Source organism: Leuciscus leuciscus, assembly GCF_965113295.1.
Source record: "Leuciscus leuciscus genome assembly, chromosome: 16".
Taxonomy (NCBI): Eukaryota; Metazoa; Chordata; class Actinopteri; order Cypriniformes; family Leuciscidae; genus Leuciscus; species Leuciscus leuciscus.
The window spans coordinates 22,799,432-22,815,529 of NC_138740.1; the positions used below are offsets into that span (position 1 = coordinate 22,799,432).

At 39.1% G+C, this 16,098-nt stretch overlaps 1 protein-coding gene across 2 annotated transcripts in view; it reads left to right on the top strand.

The window, feature by feature from the left end:
* Positions 1 to 16,098, top strand: part of zbtb16a (zinc finger and BTB domain containing 16a) — a 107,852-nt gene that overhangs the window by 53,495 nt on the left and 38,259 nt on the right. For both annotated transcript variants that reach the window (XM_082141139.1, XM_082141140.1), the window contains exon 4: positions 13,756 to 13,842. In XM_082141139.1, the coding sequence (XP_081997265.1) occupies positions 13,756 to 13,842 (87 nt within the window). The remainder of the gene's footprint in view (positions 1 to 13,755; positions 13,843 to 16,098) is intronic.

Genomic DNA, 16,098 nt, shown 5'->3' on the forward strand with positions numbered 1-16,098 from the left:
TTCCAGATGTTCAAATAGTTTTATCTCGGCCAAATGTTGTCCTATCCTAACAAACCATACATCAATGGAAAGCTTATTTATTCAGCTTGTATATGATGTATAAATCTCAATTAAAAAAAATTGACCCATGTGCCTGGTTTTGTGGTCCAGGGTCACATATATCGTTTTTATCTGCTATATATAATTAAAATATATAATATATAATTAATGTAGTGGAAATCCAGAGTATATCCCTTAATGAAAATTAATATCCTCCTAATCTAAATAAAAAACATTATATTAAATTATAGAATATATTATATTTTTATAAATAATTTACTATTAAAGAAATATCTAATTGAAGGCCAACTTTGATATTACAATGCATTTAACAGTTTAATTTTTTACTCAGAGTAATGGAACATTTTGGTCCTGCATTGGTTATTATTGAAATACACACAATTCTGAAATCGTTAATTTGTAAAATGTCTCAATACTTTTTACGCCTTTTCCCCGGACAAATGAAGAAAAATCGCAATGCTTTTTTAAATATATATATATATATATATATATATATATATATATATATATATATATATATATATATATATATATATATATATATATATTCTTTTTTTTAATTATTTTTTTTTTATATATATATATGATGCTTCCATTTTTAAGGATGTTTGGTATTTGTTTCATTCCTCTGCCTCTTTTCATTGCAGCCATCATCTTGTTAACATTTTTCGATTAAAACATGGAATAAGCTCACACCAGCTATAATACCCTGTAAAAGATCCTGATCTTAGTCCTTTGTTGTCGGGTATTGCAGCTTTAAATCCCTTTGGTTGCTAAGTAGCAAGTGCCCCTGTGCTCTAATGGGCTGATTTGGTATTCAGCTCAATGCCGGGTCTTATTTTTGTATGCGAGACAAAGTGTTTTGATGGAGGGTGATTGCAGCAGCGTCTGGAGGCTGTTTGGGAGTTTTATGGGCTGTACAGTACACCGTGTGCCTTCTAAAACAGAACACAGGCGATTGAATTTTGGATTTGCTTCATCATTTCTCTCCTCTGAGCAGCCTCTGTCAAAAAGGGAGCGTAGCTGGAAGGGCACAGATTAATTTGTTCTGCTGGAAATGAGAGCGGTACAGCAAAACACACACAACACGCAAACATGCAATATGCGCGCGCACAAGAACTACAGCAAGGAATGCATTTAGTTCCTGTGTGCTGCCATTGGAATGGATGGGTGGCTGTGAATTGAAATGAAGCCACTATTCCATGATTGGGGAATGTTGGGATATTGGTGGAAGGCAACACATAAATTGACTGGCATAATGCATTTGACGTGACACCTTCATATTATATGTATTTATCTATATTTGTGTATTTTATACTTAGATTTTTTTATTATTAATATTAATGTTTTAATAAAAATTGAGTAACCAGTATTTATTTATCTATAATTTAATTTTGTAAGCCGATAGAGCTAAACATTTTTGACCCCTTCGAGTAACCTTAAATAAATAAATACTGGTTAATATGACCAGTATTATTATTTATTTTTTATAATTTAATTTTAAATTTGTGTTAAATTACTTTTTATTTTTATTTATTTCTATTTTATTATGGTTATCATTTTAAGGATATTGCAGTCAAATTTGTACACATTGTGGACCGGGTTCTTAATGGTGTCTGACCGAAAGGCCCATTTATTGTTTTACGGCACTAACAAACATTGGACGCAATCCAATCTAGAAAGCTGTTTTTAGCCGTATCTCAGTTTTATATTAGTTTACATCATGGTAAATCTTTATGGCGCAATTGCTTTCACCTCACTGATAACTCTGCTTTGTTGACATACATATGAGGGAATGGCTTGACCTAATCAAGATTTCGTCACTCATTCACAACAATGGCTAATAATTAATCAACATCAGAGTGATACCACTCTGCAAGTCCTGCAGATCTAACCGCACACATCAGTCAAGCTTGGTTTGCGGGCATTTTAGGTCATGCTGATTTAAACCAGTTTGGTAAAAGAGCTGCAATTCCACCACAAGATTTCCAGCACTGGCAGAGTCCCTGGAAAAAATGATGATTTGTTTGTTTATTGGGTTTGTTTGTGTTCAAAGATCAAGGCTTTGATTGCAGCTGTGAGCCAGTGGTTAAAATGCTGCGGTGTGTTGTTGCTGGTAGTGTGTTGGAGGGGGCTGCTGGAAAGGGGGGGGGAGGGGGCTGCTGGAAGAGGGGGGGGTTGTAAGGGGAGGCTAAATTTAAATAGTAATTGGCCGACTTCCACAAGCTTGCGGGCATTTTAATGAGTCATAATAACTTCATTTAAAACCAGCTGAGCAGAAAATAGATTGGAGAGGAGCCTGTGGCCAGTATGGATTTGTTTTTGTTTTTTTCTTTCATCGTTGAGGCCGGACCCGCTCTGCCAGGCCTGATGGGCCACTGAGCAGACAGGACATCCTTTGTGGATTTATCATATCACTGTCCACTTTGCATTCAGATCATATTCGGACAGTTCCCACCATCATGCTCTATATCGAGTGCCGAGCAGTCGGACAGTGCACCCATTCATGAACCATTCATCAAAACTCATGTCACTGCTTTAGTAGACATTCTAAAAGTCTTTCTACAATATTAAAGGGATAGTTCACCCTAGAATTGATCTGTGTGACTTTTCTTTCTTCTCCTGAGAACAAATGATATTGTGAAGAATGTTTTAACTGTTTTTGTCTGCACAAAAAGTCAATGGGGTCCAAAACAATAGTTGACATTCATTGAATGAAAAAACCCCCCGAAAAAACACAGACCTTTTTCAAAATATTTTATTTTATGTGCTACAGAAGAATCAGTCATATACAGTAGGTTCCGAATGACATGAGGGTGAATAAATTATTTTTGGGTGAAATCGCTTTTAAGAGTGGAAGCTGCAGGCGTACATTCGATTTTAAGTCTCTAAATTGGATGTTTTTATTCGTGGATAAAGTTATTTACTAAGTGTCATTAAAGAGCGAAATCTCGTAGATGTGAGGACATTAACGGCACCTCCTCCATGACATTGTTTTAGATTAAGATTAAGAGGGTCATCTGCTGCTAGAGTTTAAATGAATGGTGGAATGTGTTGGCACGCTCTGTGCCAGTCCAATTGAGTTTGAGTGAAGCGAGCGGGCACACCTCTACGGCAGAGGCTTCGTACACACTGCTGCAGGTTAAGAGGGGCCCTCTAGCGTGAAACACACATTCAAAGCCATGCGCGCGCACAGTACTGTCGAAACCCTTCAGTGCCGCCACCCACCGATGCCTCACCTGGCCTTTATCTCGGCTGAGGCCATGAAGACAGAGTGTGTGCTCTTGTGTGATAAATGCCTGAATTCTGCTTATCCCATTCAAACACATCGGTGTCCGCCTGCCCTTCTCTCTCTCCCCCCGGGGGGCTTCTTATTCGAGACCCTTACATCTTATATCCTCCGTGTATAGACGTGTACAGCATGTTTCCATATTTTCTTTCTGAGTAAATGTGGCAGCAGTGAGGTTTTTATTTTTGAATGCTTTGACGTCTAATGACATCTTCTCCGCCCCCTTAGCACGAACAAAAAAAGGTCTTATAAGCCGAACTGTTTAAGTCACCTAAGAAAATCCTGTTATTCCTCTGTATATTTGTGGGTCAGTACAACATAGAGAGCATCATCGCAAGTAGGTGTATGCTGGATGAAATATGATTTGTTTTCTGCGTAATAGCAATAAAAGTAAATACTCTCCAAGGCACGTTTTTTCATCGTGTTGCGTTAGCTCGGTCGATTGCTTTGGGAAACTTTTAGATCAATTTCTTAGCGCAGATTAAAAAGCTATGAATCCCATTTATGGAAGAGCTCCCTTATGAAATGCTCTTTGAAACTTTCATATTTTGGCTGAAGAGTGAATCAGACGCTAAGCAAAGATCTGCCGACGGCGCTTTCATGTAAAAGAAAAAAAAAAAAGATAAAAGCAGTCCCATCTGGAAGTAGCCAGGACACACAAGGGTTGCTTTTATGCTATCCATTCCACTGGGAGGTTCAACATGAAAAGCAGCCGTGGATATTGTGTTATTACTGTTGCAAACACGTCTGTGGATCAGAATACTAATCCCGGGCCGTCCAAACAATTTCAGCGCTGAAGAAAAACACCTCTATCTCAGGCACTTTGAAACTGTCTGCAGCGACACGAGTAATTAATGTTTAATGGGCATCTACTGACAGGGCGAAACCTTCTGAGACACTGTGGGGCTATTGTGAAGAAAAAAAAAATGTTCTCTGGAAAAGCATCATATTATATAACTTGTAATAGTGCTTGAGGTGCTTCCAATAGGAGCTTGTTAAAAAAACAGAATGTTTGCAGCTAGTAGCTATATCAATATCCTGTTTAGTCAATGCAGATTGTAACTGTGATTGTACAGAAATTGAATGTGCAGATGCAGAGCGAAAGAAGATGAAGAGGAAGTCAGTGGATCTGGAACGAGTGTGAGGACGTTGTAAAATGTTTTAGTGAGGAAGTTAAAGGGGGTGTCGCGCAGTTGACGTTTGTGTAGAAAAGAAGTTTATGGAAGTAACTTTTTCCTCTTTTTTTTTCTTCTGCCATCACCCTCTTTCTCTTCCCCTTTATTTTATTTTTTTAAATCAAGGATGGTTCCTGCTGTCTTAAAATTATAAAAAATCTTGTGACATAATGGAAAGAGAAATCAGGGCCAGCTGGTGTCATTTGGCACGCTGAGCTAATGGTCGTTTATTCATGAAACAAAATACGCCACAAAGTTTGCAATTGGATTGTTTTCCAGTCTTGAATCTGAAGCTGATTAACTTTTTCTTCGTAGACGAATCCATTTAAATCAAGTGATAAACAAATGTAAATGACTGTCCCTGAGAGCGGTTAAACTCACTGTTTGCTTTTCCTTTTGTTTTTTTTCAGTTGGATTTCTTATGTGCACCACGTTCCGTGCGGTTGTTCCTTTTGGTCCATGTTGGAGTCACTCAAACTTGCCGCCTTATTTGCTGTTCTTTTGAAAATTAGATTTTTTTTGCGTGTGTGTTTGGAAACCGTAACACCTCTTGCATGCTGTTAAGTGTGGAATGGTTTAAAAATGACCCGTACTATGTGGTTGCATTCTAGTTGCTGTCTCCATAGGTCGTTGTGTAGCCCGTCGCCCCTCCCCCACACTCCTGACCTGGACCTTAATAAACTAGAGAGTGCCTTTGACAATGTGTGACTTGAAAGCAGGAAATAATGGGCACTAAATGTTAAATCTTTACAGGTTATTGACCTGTGGAGCATACATGGGCTCTGTTAACTATGTGCAGCCTGACACTGACTGCCTAGCACTTCTGTACCACTCATTTTACTGTGCTAGCACTTTGCCAGTTACTAGTTAGCATTTCTCACATCGCTGTCACAGCTCAGGACCGCTTTAAGTACTCAAACCATAATTTAAAATGAGAAGGCCTAGGATTAATTTTTTTTCCCAATTTGATTTTCATATCTGCTTTCGTATCTGCCTTGAGACGCATTCACTCTCTATTTCACTTTTCACTTGACATTAGTGGGTGTCAATTTTTCACATGATTGACCTTTACATAAAATTGATAATTAACCCACTAAATGCATTTAGTTAGTTTATTTTATTTTAGTCTAGTTTAGTCAATCTACTCATGAACCTCTTGGAATTCTACTAGTGGTCCATGGACCACAGTTTAAAAACCACTGTTAAATTGATATGGACCCATCCAATTATATTTCAGGACCTGGATTCACCCTCCCTGCTCATGAAAGGCAAATAAGGAAAGAGCAGAACCGGCCTCCCACTGCTCTGCGCCCAGCAGTAAAGGCATTTACAACACTGTAAAGACGGCTCAATTGTCGCATCCAGTGGTTGGTTGAAGTTTCGGTGGTCGTTTAGGGAAAGGGTTCACCGCATGGTCAGGCTCTCAGGTTCTCCTGTGATAAATAAAAGAGGGCTGGAGGTATCGCTCTGTTTTCAGCTAACCTCACAGGTATTGATCAGGCAGCAGAGCAAAGGCAGATCATTTCTTGCCCTTTCTTTCTCGTTGTGCATGCTAACTTTTTATGTAACACCTTTTTTATTCTTTACTACTATCACATTTACAGATTTTCTAAATTGACTTGTCTCTGGATTGCATGAACAATTAGTCGAGTAATGCAGTTTTAAAACATGCAACTTTCATGGCACGAGATGCTTAAACACAGCCAGATATGTCTCCATGCGTATGACCTAGTCATCTATCATGACCCATCCCTACTCTTTACCTTTATAATATTCTTGGTTAGTTGTTGTATACATGATATAATAACACTTTACGATAAGGTTTGATGCGTTAGAATTAGTTAATGCAATAGATGTCATGAAATGAAAAAAATATTTTTTTACATCATTAATCTAGGTAAATGTTATAATATTATAGTAATTAGTATAATATAGTAATAAAGTAAATAATTTTATTATAGTAATAGTAAATATAAAATTTTTCATTGTTAATGGTTATAGTATTTGCTGGTTAAATAATACAATGAGAAATGTTAATGTATTATGCACTACCGGTTTAAAAGTTTGCAGTGAGTGTTTTTTTTTATAGAAATTCATACTTTTATTCAGCAAGGATGCAATAAATTGATCAAAAAGGACAATAAAGATGTATAATGTTACAAATGATTACTATTTCAAAATATAGCTGCTAGCAGCAATTATCGGGGCCAGGCGCAAGAAGACGATAAGACATGCCAACGTGGCTGGGAGTGTCAGACCAACTGCAGCAAGGAGCAATTAATGACATTTAAAGACGATTTTAGGCGAAATGGCTGAAAAATCATATAAACAGTAATTAAAAATATGATTTAATGGATTATCACTTTCGACCAATGGGTTTTGCAAGAGATACAGCCTTATTCTGTTTTCACAAGCGCTACGGAAGATATGTTTGTGAGGTTTTCGAGAATGGTTTGACGAACTTGAAATGCTTAACTTTCTGTCGGCATGGTCTGAAGATGATCTGGTTAAATTTTCGTGAAAATCGGAGCAACCGTCTAGGACGAATTCGAAAAAAGTAGGTTTTTCAAAAAAAATCTTAATGGCGGATTGATTTTCATGACGGAAAATGACGTCATGGGGTGCAAACACTTGTCTTTAGCCAAGGAATCAGAAGGAACAAGATTTTTGTTTCTTGCCTTTGTGGTTCAAAAGTGAAACCTTGGACAGTTGGTGGCACTAGAGGGATTGAGTTGGAGACTCCAAATTTGCTCTGGTGACTTTTCAGACTGTCCTCTATCAGTGTGCCAAATTTCATAACTTTCCCACAAGCGGTTCTATGGGCTGCCATAGACTTCCATACGGAATAATAATAAGAACGCTAACAATTTCAAGAGGTGCCTATGCACTTTCATTGCTTGCCCCCTAATAAATGCTGTTCTTTTGGACTTTCTATTCATCAAAGAATCCTTAGTTATCACAGTTTCCACATGAATACATTACATTTTAAAAGGTATTAAAATGGAAAACAGTTATTTTAAATTGTATTCTTTTTTCACTATATTACAGTTTTTATTGTATTTTTTTTATCAAATAAGTACAGCCTTGGTGACCTTGGAGACACTTCTTTCAAAAACACAAAAAAAATATTACCAACCCCAAATGTTTAAATGGTAGTGTAATGTGGAATTAACATCAAGCTAGATTAATCGGTACTATAAAATTGTTCTTCATTATTAGCTCATGATACCTAATGCATTAAAGGGTTAGTTCACCCAAAAATGAAATTTCTTTCATTACTCGCCCACATTTCGTTCCAAACCCGTAAGACCGTTCATCTTCCGAACACAAATTAAGATATTTTTGATGAACGCACGGCACAAGTTCACGTTTCCGAATCCACTTTTGCTAGTTTAACGACGGGAAAAATGGTCGGCGCACCAGGCACATGGTCTAAAAGGGTTGTCCCTGTTCTCATAATGAGTAATGGGTGTGTTTTGGGATTTACGTCCGTTAAACCAATCAGAGTCTCATCTCCCATTCCCTTTAAATGCCAGTTGCGCTCGCGCCATGGCAGATTCGCTATTTACATGACGGAATTTGATAGTGGAAAGACCGAACACGTCTCCAGAGCACGAACGGAACTGCTCGTGCGCAAGGTTAAAGTGCGCTAGCAGACCATCTACGGGACAAGCCGGATTCCACCATATCTTTATGTACACAATAATAAGCTTTTACATTGAAATCCTTTTATTTTAAGTATTTGGCATGTTTGTGTGCTGCTGTGCGTATTGTGGACCCGCCTATAGGCGCACATTACTAACGCGCTCTTTAAATAACAAAAAACAATTGCGCCATTGACTTTAGACATGGTTTCAGTGGGTCAATGACGCAGTCTATTTCTGTTGCCTCAAAATAGCAATGCACCAACAATGCGCCAGAACACACCTTGTTTTTTTGCTATTTAAACTACGTGGCGCAGGGCATGAAAGTGATAACTGCGTCGGACTGAAACTAGCGAAAAACACTTGCGTCGCACTTGGCGCTACATTGCGCCGGGTGTAAGATGGGGCCCAAGAGCTCTTTTTGATCCCGCATAGACTGCAACGTTATTAACACTTTCAAGTCCAGAAAGGTAGTAAAGACATGGTTCAACTTTAATGTTATGAAGTGACGAGAATACTTTTTGTGTGCAAAAAAAACAAAAAACAGAAATAACGACTTTATTCAACAACAATTTCTTCTCGTCCGTGTCAGTCTCTGATGCTGTTCACTTGGTAAACACAGTGCAGCGCTTCTGGGTTCTACGGTTGAACCACTGTAGTCACGTGGACTATTTTAACGATGTCTTTACTACCTTTCTGGGCCTTGAAAGTGGTAATAATGTTGCAATCTATGGAGGGGTCAGAAAGCTCTTGGATTTCATCAAAAATATCTTCATTTATGTTGCGAAGAACAAATGGTATACGGGTTTGGGACGACATGAGGGTGAGTAATTAATGACAGAATTTTCATTTTTGGGCGAACTATCCCTTTAACTAATGTTAACAAATGAAACCTTATTTTTAAAGTGTTTCCAAAGTAATTAATAACCAGGCTCGGACTTGACTCCATATCATGTACTGTATACTTGCCACCATCACCTTGTATATGTGCTGGCATCAGTGCAGTTGGCAGCAATTCTGAGAATCCCACCTCAGTTTTGGTGGCAGCTTAAATAGAGGCAAATCATGGTGAGATGCTAGAGGCTCCACTCATTTCCTGCCACTTCACACCAGGCTAACCCTACAGGTTCCTCCCCAGCCCAGCTCCTGTTTCCTCCACTTCTAAAAGCCCTTTGTCCTCTAACTATACCATTGGGAAAGCTGCCCAGAGTCATAATTTAAGGGACCATGGCCTAAAAAAAAAAAAAAAAATAGAGGCGAGAAAGGAAGAGGAAAACACGTGGAACCTTTCACCTTTTGTTGCAGTGGAAGGGTTAGCCTGCTGCACACCAGGGTCATACACAGGCATTATCCTGTTGCTGATATTTGTTTTGTTTCTGCATGTGTATTGGACGGCATGTGTTCAAGAGTCCCACACACTGCATAGGCATCCGTCTGTATGTTACTAATAGGTCTCCAGCTTGTATGTGTATGTGCATCTTTGTGAACTGAAATGCCCTGAGTATATCTGGGGCTAGACAGCTGAAATGACTGTGTTATACATTGAGAGAGAGAAAAGAGCTGGACTGAGTGTGACCTGCCGGCCAGATAAATTGGTCTACTGGCAAAATGGATTAAGAGCTTTAATGCAGGCTAAAAAACAAGTGAATGAATGTGCAACACTGTGCTCATTTTGAGCAGATAAATTTAGAAGCGTCTTTGATGTGAAAGTGTGTCACAAGTCAAGTCAATATTTGTCTGCTTTGGTCTGTCCCGAGACGTCCTCTGTCTGCGCACCAGACCGTGAAGCTATCAGAAGAAGCCTAGATATCCTCAGTGTTTATCTCCTTTGCTATTCTTTCTGTTCTCTGTGAAGGCTATATAAATATTAACCAGCTGACTTCTCTTCATTTTCTGAGCGTAATCTACTGTATAGTATCTGGAAATTAAATCTGTGCTGCTCTATTTCTCGAGCTGTGTGTCTGCGTAAACGGTTACAGAAAAAAAGGGAAAATCTAGATCTGTTAGTGAAAATCAGTGCATCGATATGTAATTTCGTCAGATATCGTCACGTGAGATGACCCTAGTTAATCACATTTTAAAGTGTATTTTGTTTGCAAATAACAAGGCATCAAAGCTTTGGACCAGTGCAACACACAATGACTTATGAATGGTTATTTTTAATGATTCAATTTAAACAATTCATTAAACATACTTCCAATGAAGTTAGTGGTTTGAATCAGACTCATTTGCTCTGTGAATCGTTCAGAGCCTTTACTGAGTTCTCAACGGACTCCTTTACTGAACTGTGAACCATTTTTCAATTATGTCTGATTGAAAATGAACACAGAGCCATTACTGTTATGTGTACAATTAGATTTGTCAGACTGAACATAAGACTAAACATAACATAAAACATAAAATTCATCAAATTTGTTACAATAAAATAACAAATAAAATTAGCAATAAAATATTAGACTTTGCTCATCAGTAAAAAAAAAAAATGTATACACTAGTACTTGTCTCCTGCAATGCTTTTACAAATACCAGCTGATCTAACAATGTTTTTTGTTGTGTGTCTGTGTGTGTGTCTGTGTGTGCGTACATGTAAACACTCAATCCCTGCAATAGATTTTGATAAACAACAGCGCTTCTGAACAACCATCCATATCAAGCGATTCTGTACTTTGGCAACTAAAAAAGTCAGTTGGCCCCGAAATGCTTAATTTTAAGAGCCAGTGGCTCACCTGACAACGCTATACAAATATACTCATCCATGCGTCTACGCCGGCATGCTTGCGTGAACGTGTGCATTTTTAAAAGGGGAATCTGGCAGTCTCCCAGCATTTTTGTCTTGGTTGATAAAAAAAATTTGCTCTGCCTGCGGTACACATCTAGTCGTGAGGGAACACACAGTTCCTGGCTGTCCTTTCCAATTGGCAGTCTCCGTACTGTTCTGTGACTGATAAGAGGACAGTGTAAATAAAACTGTACAGCACAGCTCGTTACCGCTAAAGGAAAGGGAGAGCACACTGTCTGTACTCATTGTTCTGACGGCACTGTTTTTCCTTTTTATATGGATTTTTTTAGCTCTTTTTTTTTACGGAGTGTGCTGTCTTATATAACGCGTTTGTGTAGGCTCACCGAACAGCAAGGGTATTTTTTTTTTGTTTGTGCTGTATTTGTCTACTCATGTTCCTGCTTCCAAGCGACAAGGGGGGGGCGTCTGATCAGAGTGTGTGATGAGAATCCACCTTTATAGCATTAGACAATGTGCTTGTTCACAGGTCTTTCCATTACAGCTGTGCTCTAGTATCACTCTCTTCAGGGACTCATCAACAAAGGCAGCACGGCCCCACTGCTGGGTAATCTGAAGCTGGATGTTTGCCGCAGCTCCCGTAAAAAAGGCTCCGGTTGCACTCGCTTCATTTTATTCATGTGCACGGCCGATGCAAACAAGACTGATCGACGCGGCGTCCTCCTCGGAAACAGTGAATCCCAGTTTCAGTTGTGCAATACGTTCAGAGAAGGGAAGTGAAAAAGGAACGGGGCCCTTGGCACGTGGCACCTCTCCTCCACTTGTTGGGAGCCATGGTTGTGTAAGGACCCATTATGTCAGGTTCGGCATCGCTGTGGCAACTTCAAGAGAAGGAGGGAGGAAGTGGGAGTTGCTAGAGAGCGATTTCTCTTTTTTTTTGTTTGTTGTTGTTTCTTTTTTTTTGCTGGAGAGGCAGTTATTTCTAGCTCTTCCTCTCTCTTTTTGGCTTTGGTGGGAAGGGGTTTAAAAGTGGGGTATGATTGCTGCCAAATTTGAGGAAGGTGTTTTTTCTTAACACATTTTTTCTCCTTTTTTTTTCTTTCTGTCATGCTTAACAAGAAAGTCGCTATTGAAGGGAGAGGCTAGAATTTATCACTTTAATTCCATGACTTTTGCCGGGCCTGGAAGCAGGCTCCTGCTGGGTGGCTGGATGTTGTCACCCCCTGTGAGATAATGACCTGCTTCAATAAGCTGTCGTTTATGTTGTGGGGTGGGTTGTAGGGTCTGGCTTCTCCCTCTCTGCCACTTAAGGTGGTGATCAATGTCCCGCTGGTCCTCTATCTCAAGCTACTTTAGTTATTGGACCTTCCTGCTTCGTGGCCAAATGTCAATCTGGTGTTCTGTCTGTGTCTGTCTGTCTGTTCTGTCTGTATTTTCTGTCTGTCTGGCTTTCTGTCTGTCTAGCATTCTGGCGGTCTGTCTGTCTGTCTGTCTGTCTGTCTGACGTACGTACGTTCGTTCGTTCGTTCGTTCGTTCGTTCGTTCGTTCGGTCTGTCTGGTGGTCTGGCTTTCTGTCTGTCTGTCTGTCTGTCTGTCTGTCTGTTGTTCTGTCTGGCTTTTTGTCTGTCTGGCTGGCTTTGTCTTTCTGGCTGGCTTTTTGTCTGTCTTCCTGTCTGTCTGTCTTCCTGTCTGTCTGTCTTCCTGTCTGTCTGTCTTCCTGTCTGTCTTTCTTCCTGTCTGTCGTTCTGTCCGGCTTTCTTTCTGGCTTTCTTTCTGTCGTTCTGTCCGGCTTTCTTTCTGTCTGTCTGATTTTCTCTCTGTCTGTCTGGATGTCTGTCTGTCTGTCTGTCTGTTGTTCTGTTCTGTTCTAATTGAATAAAAAATGTAACTTATATTGTCTGTAAACATTCAATTGACTCAACACTTATTGCAGAAGTCAAGATACAGCATTTCATGGTTGATGCGTTAAATTGAGTTTGAATACACCAAAGTAACAGGTTCTGAGGTTTGTATTTCACAGTTCCACTATATGTGCAACATTTAGTGGCATGATGTGACCACAGGTACTGTAATAGTGGTGTTTGATTTCTTTAGCCATTTAAGAGGAACTTGTTTGTGCCACATTTAAAAGTTTATTGCTGAGTGGCATCATCTGCTAGAGAAAAAAACAATTACTTTCCTACTAACTGAGAGTACAGTATGTTTTGTAACTTTACAGTGGTTGCGAAATGGACTTTGGCTAGCTTTTTTTTTATCTGAGCTATGACTTCCTGTTGTGCCTGTGAAGGTGGTAAGAAACAACAATGAGAGCTGACAGCTCTGTTAAAAATTTCAAAAACTCCCATTTGATTGAGCAGATAAACTGTGTAAATGGCAATGCAATAGTGTTTCGGCTTAATTCTGATTTATAGATCAGATGGTATTTTAACATCCTGTCGTCTCGCAGTTCCTCCTCGTGTCCTGTTGCAACATCAGATCTTGCTATGCAGATGTCAAATGCATGGCTTCTTGTTTTTATTTTCTATTTTGAATTGTTTGACAACGTTTGTGTGATTTTTACTGAAAGAGTGCCTTGAATGCTAAATCCCTGTTATGATGCATTGCTTAAAATGCAGAGTGCACACAAAATCAGCGTCTGGCATATGTATCCTCCAAAACACATTGTAAACACTGTTTTTGCCAGCAAGTTTTATTGAAGCGAATCCAGCAGACTTCTAACTCACAGGCACTGAATCATTTCAACTATTCCTGGGGTTCAAATAAGAGCTATGACACCATGCAGCACTTGAGGACCCCCAGAAGGATGTAGATTGAATAACTTATGCGTTTGTTTTTTTTCTTTATTGTAGCTGGTGAGAAAGCCATCGTCTGTGACCAGTGTGGAGCTCAGTTCCAGAAGGAAGACGCTCTAGAGGCCCACCGGCAGATCCACACAGGTGCAACACAAACACCAATCCACACTGCACACATCAAACACACTCAAACGTGCGCTCTGCTACTGTATGTGGAAGTTTGTCTTTGAGGGCTCACATCCTTTGAAAGACATTTGCATTTAATTAGAGAAATGAAAGAAATTATTACGGTGCCTAAATTTCTAGCTTTTCTAGCCTAAATGCATGCCTCGGATATGTGTGAAAAAGGACGCGGCAACTGGCCACTTGGTGTTATAACAGGATATAACAGGAAAAATAGCTATAACAGGAAAAAAACGTCAAAATGGCTCTAACCACTTCACCGTTCGTCCGATTGACTTGAAAATCGGCTTGCGGTGTCTTTGTCCGTGGTTCCATGACAGTCTATGCGGACACTGACGTATCTATAAAAAAAAACCGGCCAATGAAGTTCGAGCAGCTATCAGACGAGGTTAACGGAGGGCGATCAGAACCAAACTCGCTGGGCCTGTTTGACTCACGGCCCTGGAGGCCTGTGAGAAATTAGAAAGAAATCGGCCACCAGGGGGCACCATCACGTTTTTCACATGCGTAAAGGGTTGCGTATCGCACGATTTTTCGCACATGCCCACGACATTCGTATCGCATGGTAGAACTCCTCATTCTTAGCTACTTTGCCTGTAGGACCGCCGCTGTCCGTCAAATCGTTCGTTAAATATTGGAGATTATTTCAAAAACCTACATTGGCGAACTAGTCCTAGGTTTTTGGCTCAACCTCGCTAAAACCACGACAGCACAATTCTCGGGACTCTCTAGGTCTATAGTAATCTAAAAAATGTTGATCAAGCCAAAAACACTACATTTCCATGATAAATGACCTGAAAGTGCAAAAAGCTGTCTTTTTCCTCTCTGATGTACATGTTAAAATGCTTGATAAAGTTTTTGTAACCAGCAGCTCAAACATCAAGTGCCGAGACCCTATAGTTGTTGTTTTTTTTTTTTATAGGCCTTTATATTAGGCCCTTTTTATTAGGGGTTCAAGCGCGCAGCGCTGAAACCCTATTGTTATTGTTAATTTTTCCAAGGATCAGCATTCTTTGTTCAGCAATGAATTTTATCATCAAAACACAACCATCAAATACCTGATTATATTTTCTTTTGGCTTTTGTGCCACAAGTGTGTTTTATAAACACACAGTTACAGCAGCCAGAGAAAAACTTGTATTATAAATTTAAGGGTCAAGGGCCCAACTAAAGCAAACACTAATCTCCATCATGGTAACTTTAATGAAACAATAAATCATCAACATATAAACCTCTGTTGATTCTCAATAACAACTTCTGTAGACGCGTGACAGAAATCAAGTCAAACTGGATAGTAATAAGTGTAGCTGGTAATGCTGTTTGTGGAGTTGTTTAATCCTCCTCTGCTGAGATCTTGAGAGATTTAACTTCCTCTTTTATCTTCAGTTGATTTCATCTAAGGCTGTGGATGAAGTCAGTTGTAGTTTCTGTGTTTCTCTTTTGTCATTTCTCGTTCCTTTAATGATTTGCTTGTTAGCAGCAGGTGTTCTTCACTAATGTTCAATCATCACTTAATGAATCACTTTAATCACTTAATTTCTTGACTGCAATGTATATCTTCTTTTAGTGACCTCAACTGAAATAACTTCAGAGTACTCATAACTTTTGGGTTCTAAAAAATTTAATGAAATAAGGTAATCGGTGTCCTCAATGTTATGAGTTAGCTTAAGTTATTGGATTTGACTTTGTGTGGGTATATTGTGAGCTAGCAGTAACTGCAAGCACTCTGAGTTCATTTAAAGTTTGTAATTTCAGTGGTTTTACTCAGTGTAGTGAAGTTTCAGTTATATAAAGTATTTGAATGCAGTGAAGTTTAATTGTGTATTAAGAAATATCCTTGTTTTAGTGGACTCAATTAAATAAGTTCAGAGTACTCATAACTATTGATTTTTTTATCAAATTAGTTGAATTGAGGTAATCGGTGTCCTCAAATGTTTTGAGTTAGCTGAACTTGTTGGGTTTTACAGTGTGTGGCTAATCGCTACACCTGTTTAGAATGTATAATGTAAACATTCTTTATTCATATGAAAATCACACACAAACCATCAACCATCTTACTCGTGTGTTTATTAGCTTATTTCAAGTGTAGAAATGTTTCTTTGGTTTGTTCTTCACAGGGCAAGGAAATTTACAGGACAGCGTCTTGCAAAGGGCAGGATTATGGTTATGTTGACTCAAGTTCAATGATTGACAGCTGTAGCGATCAAATGAACGTTCG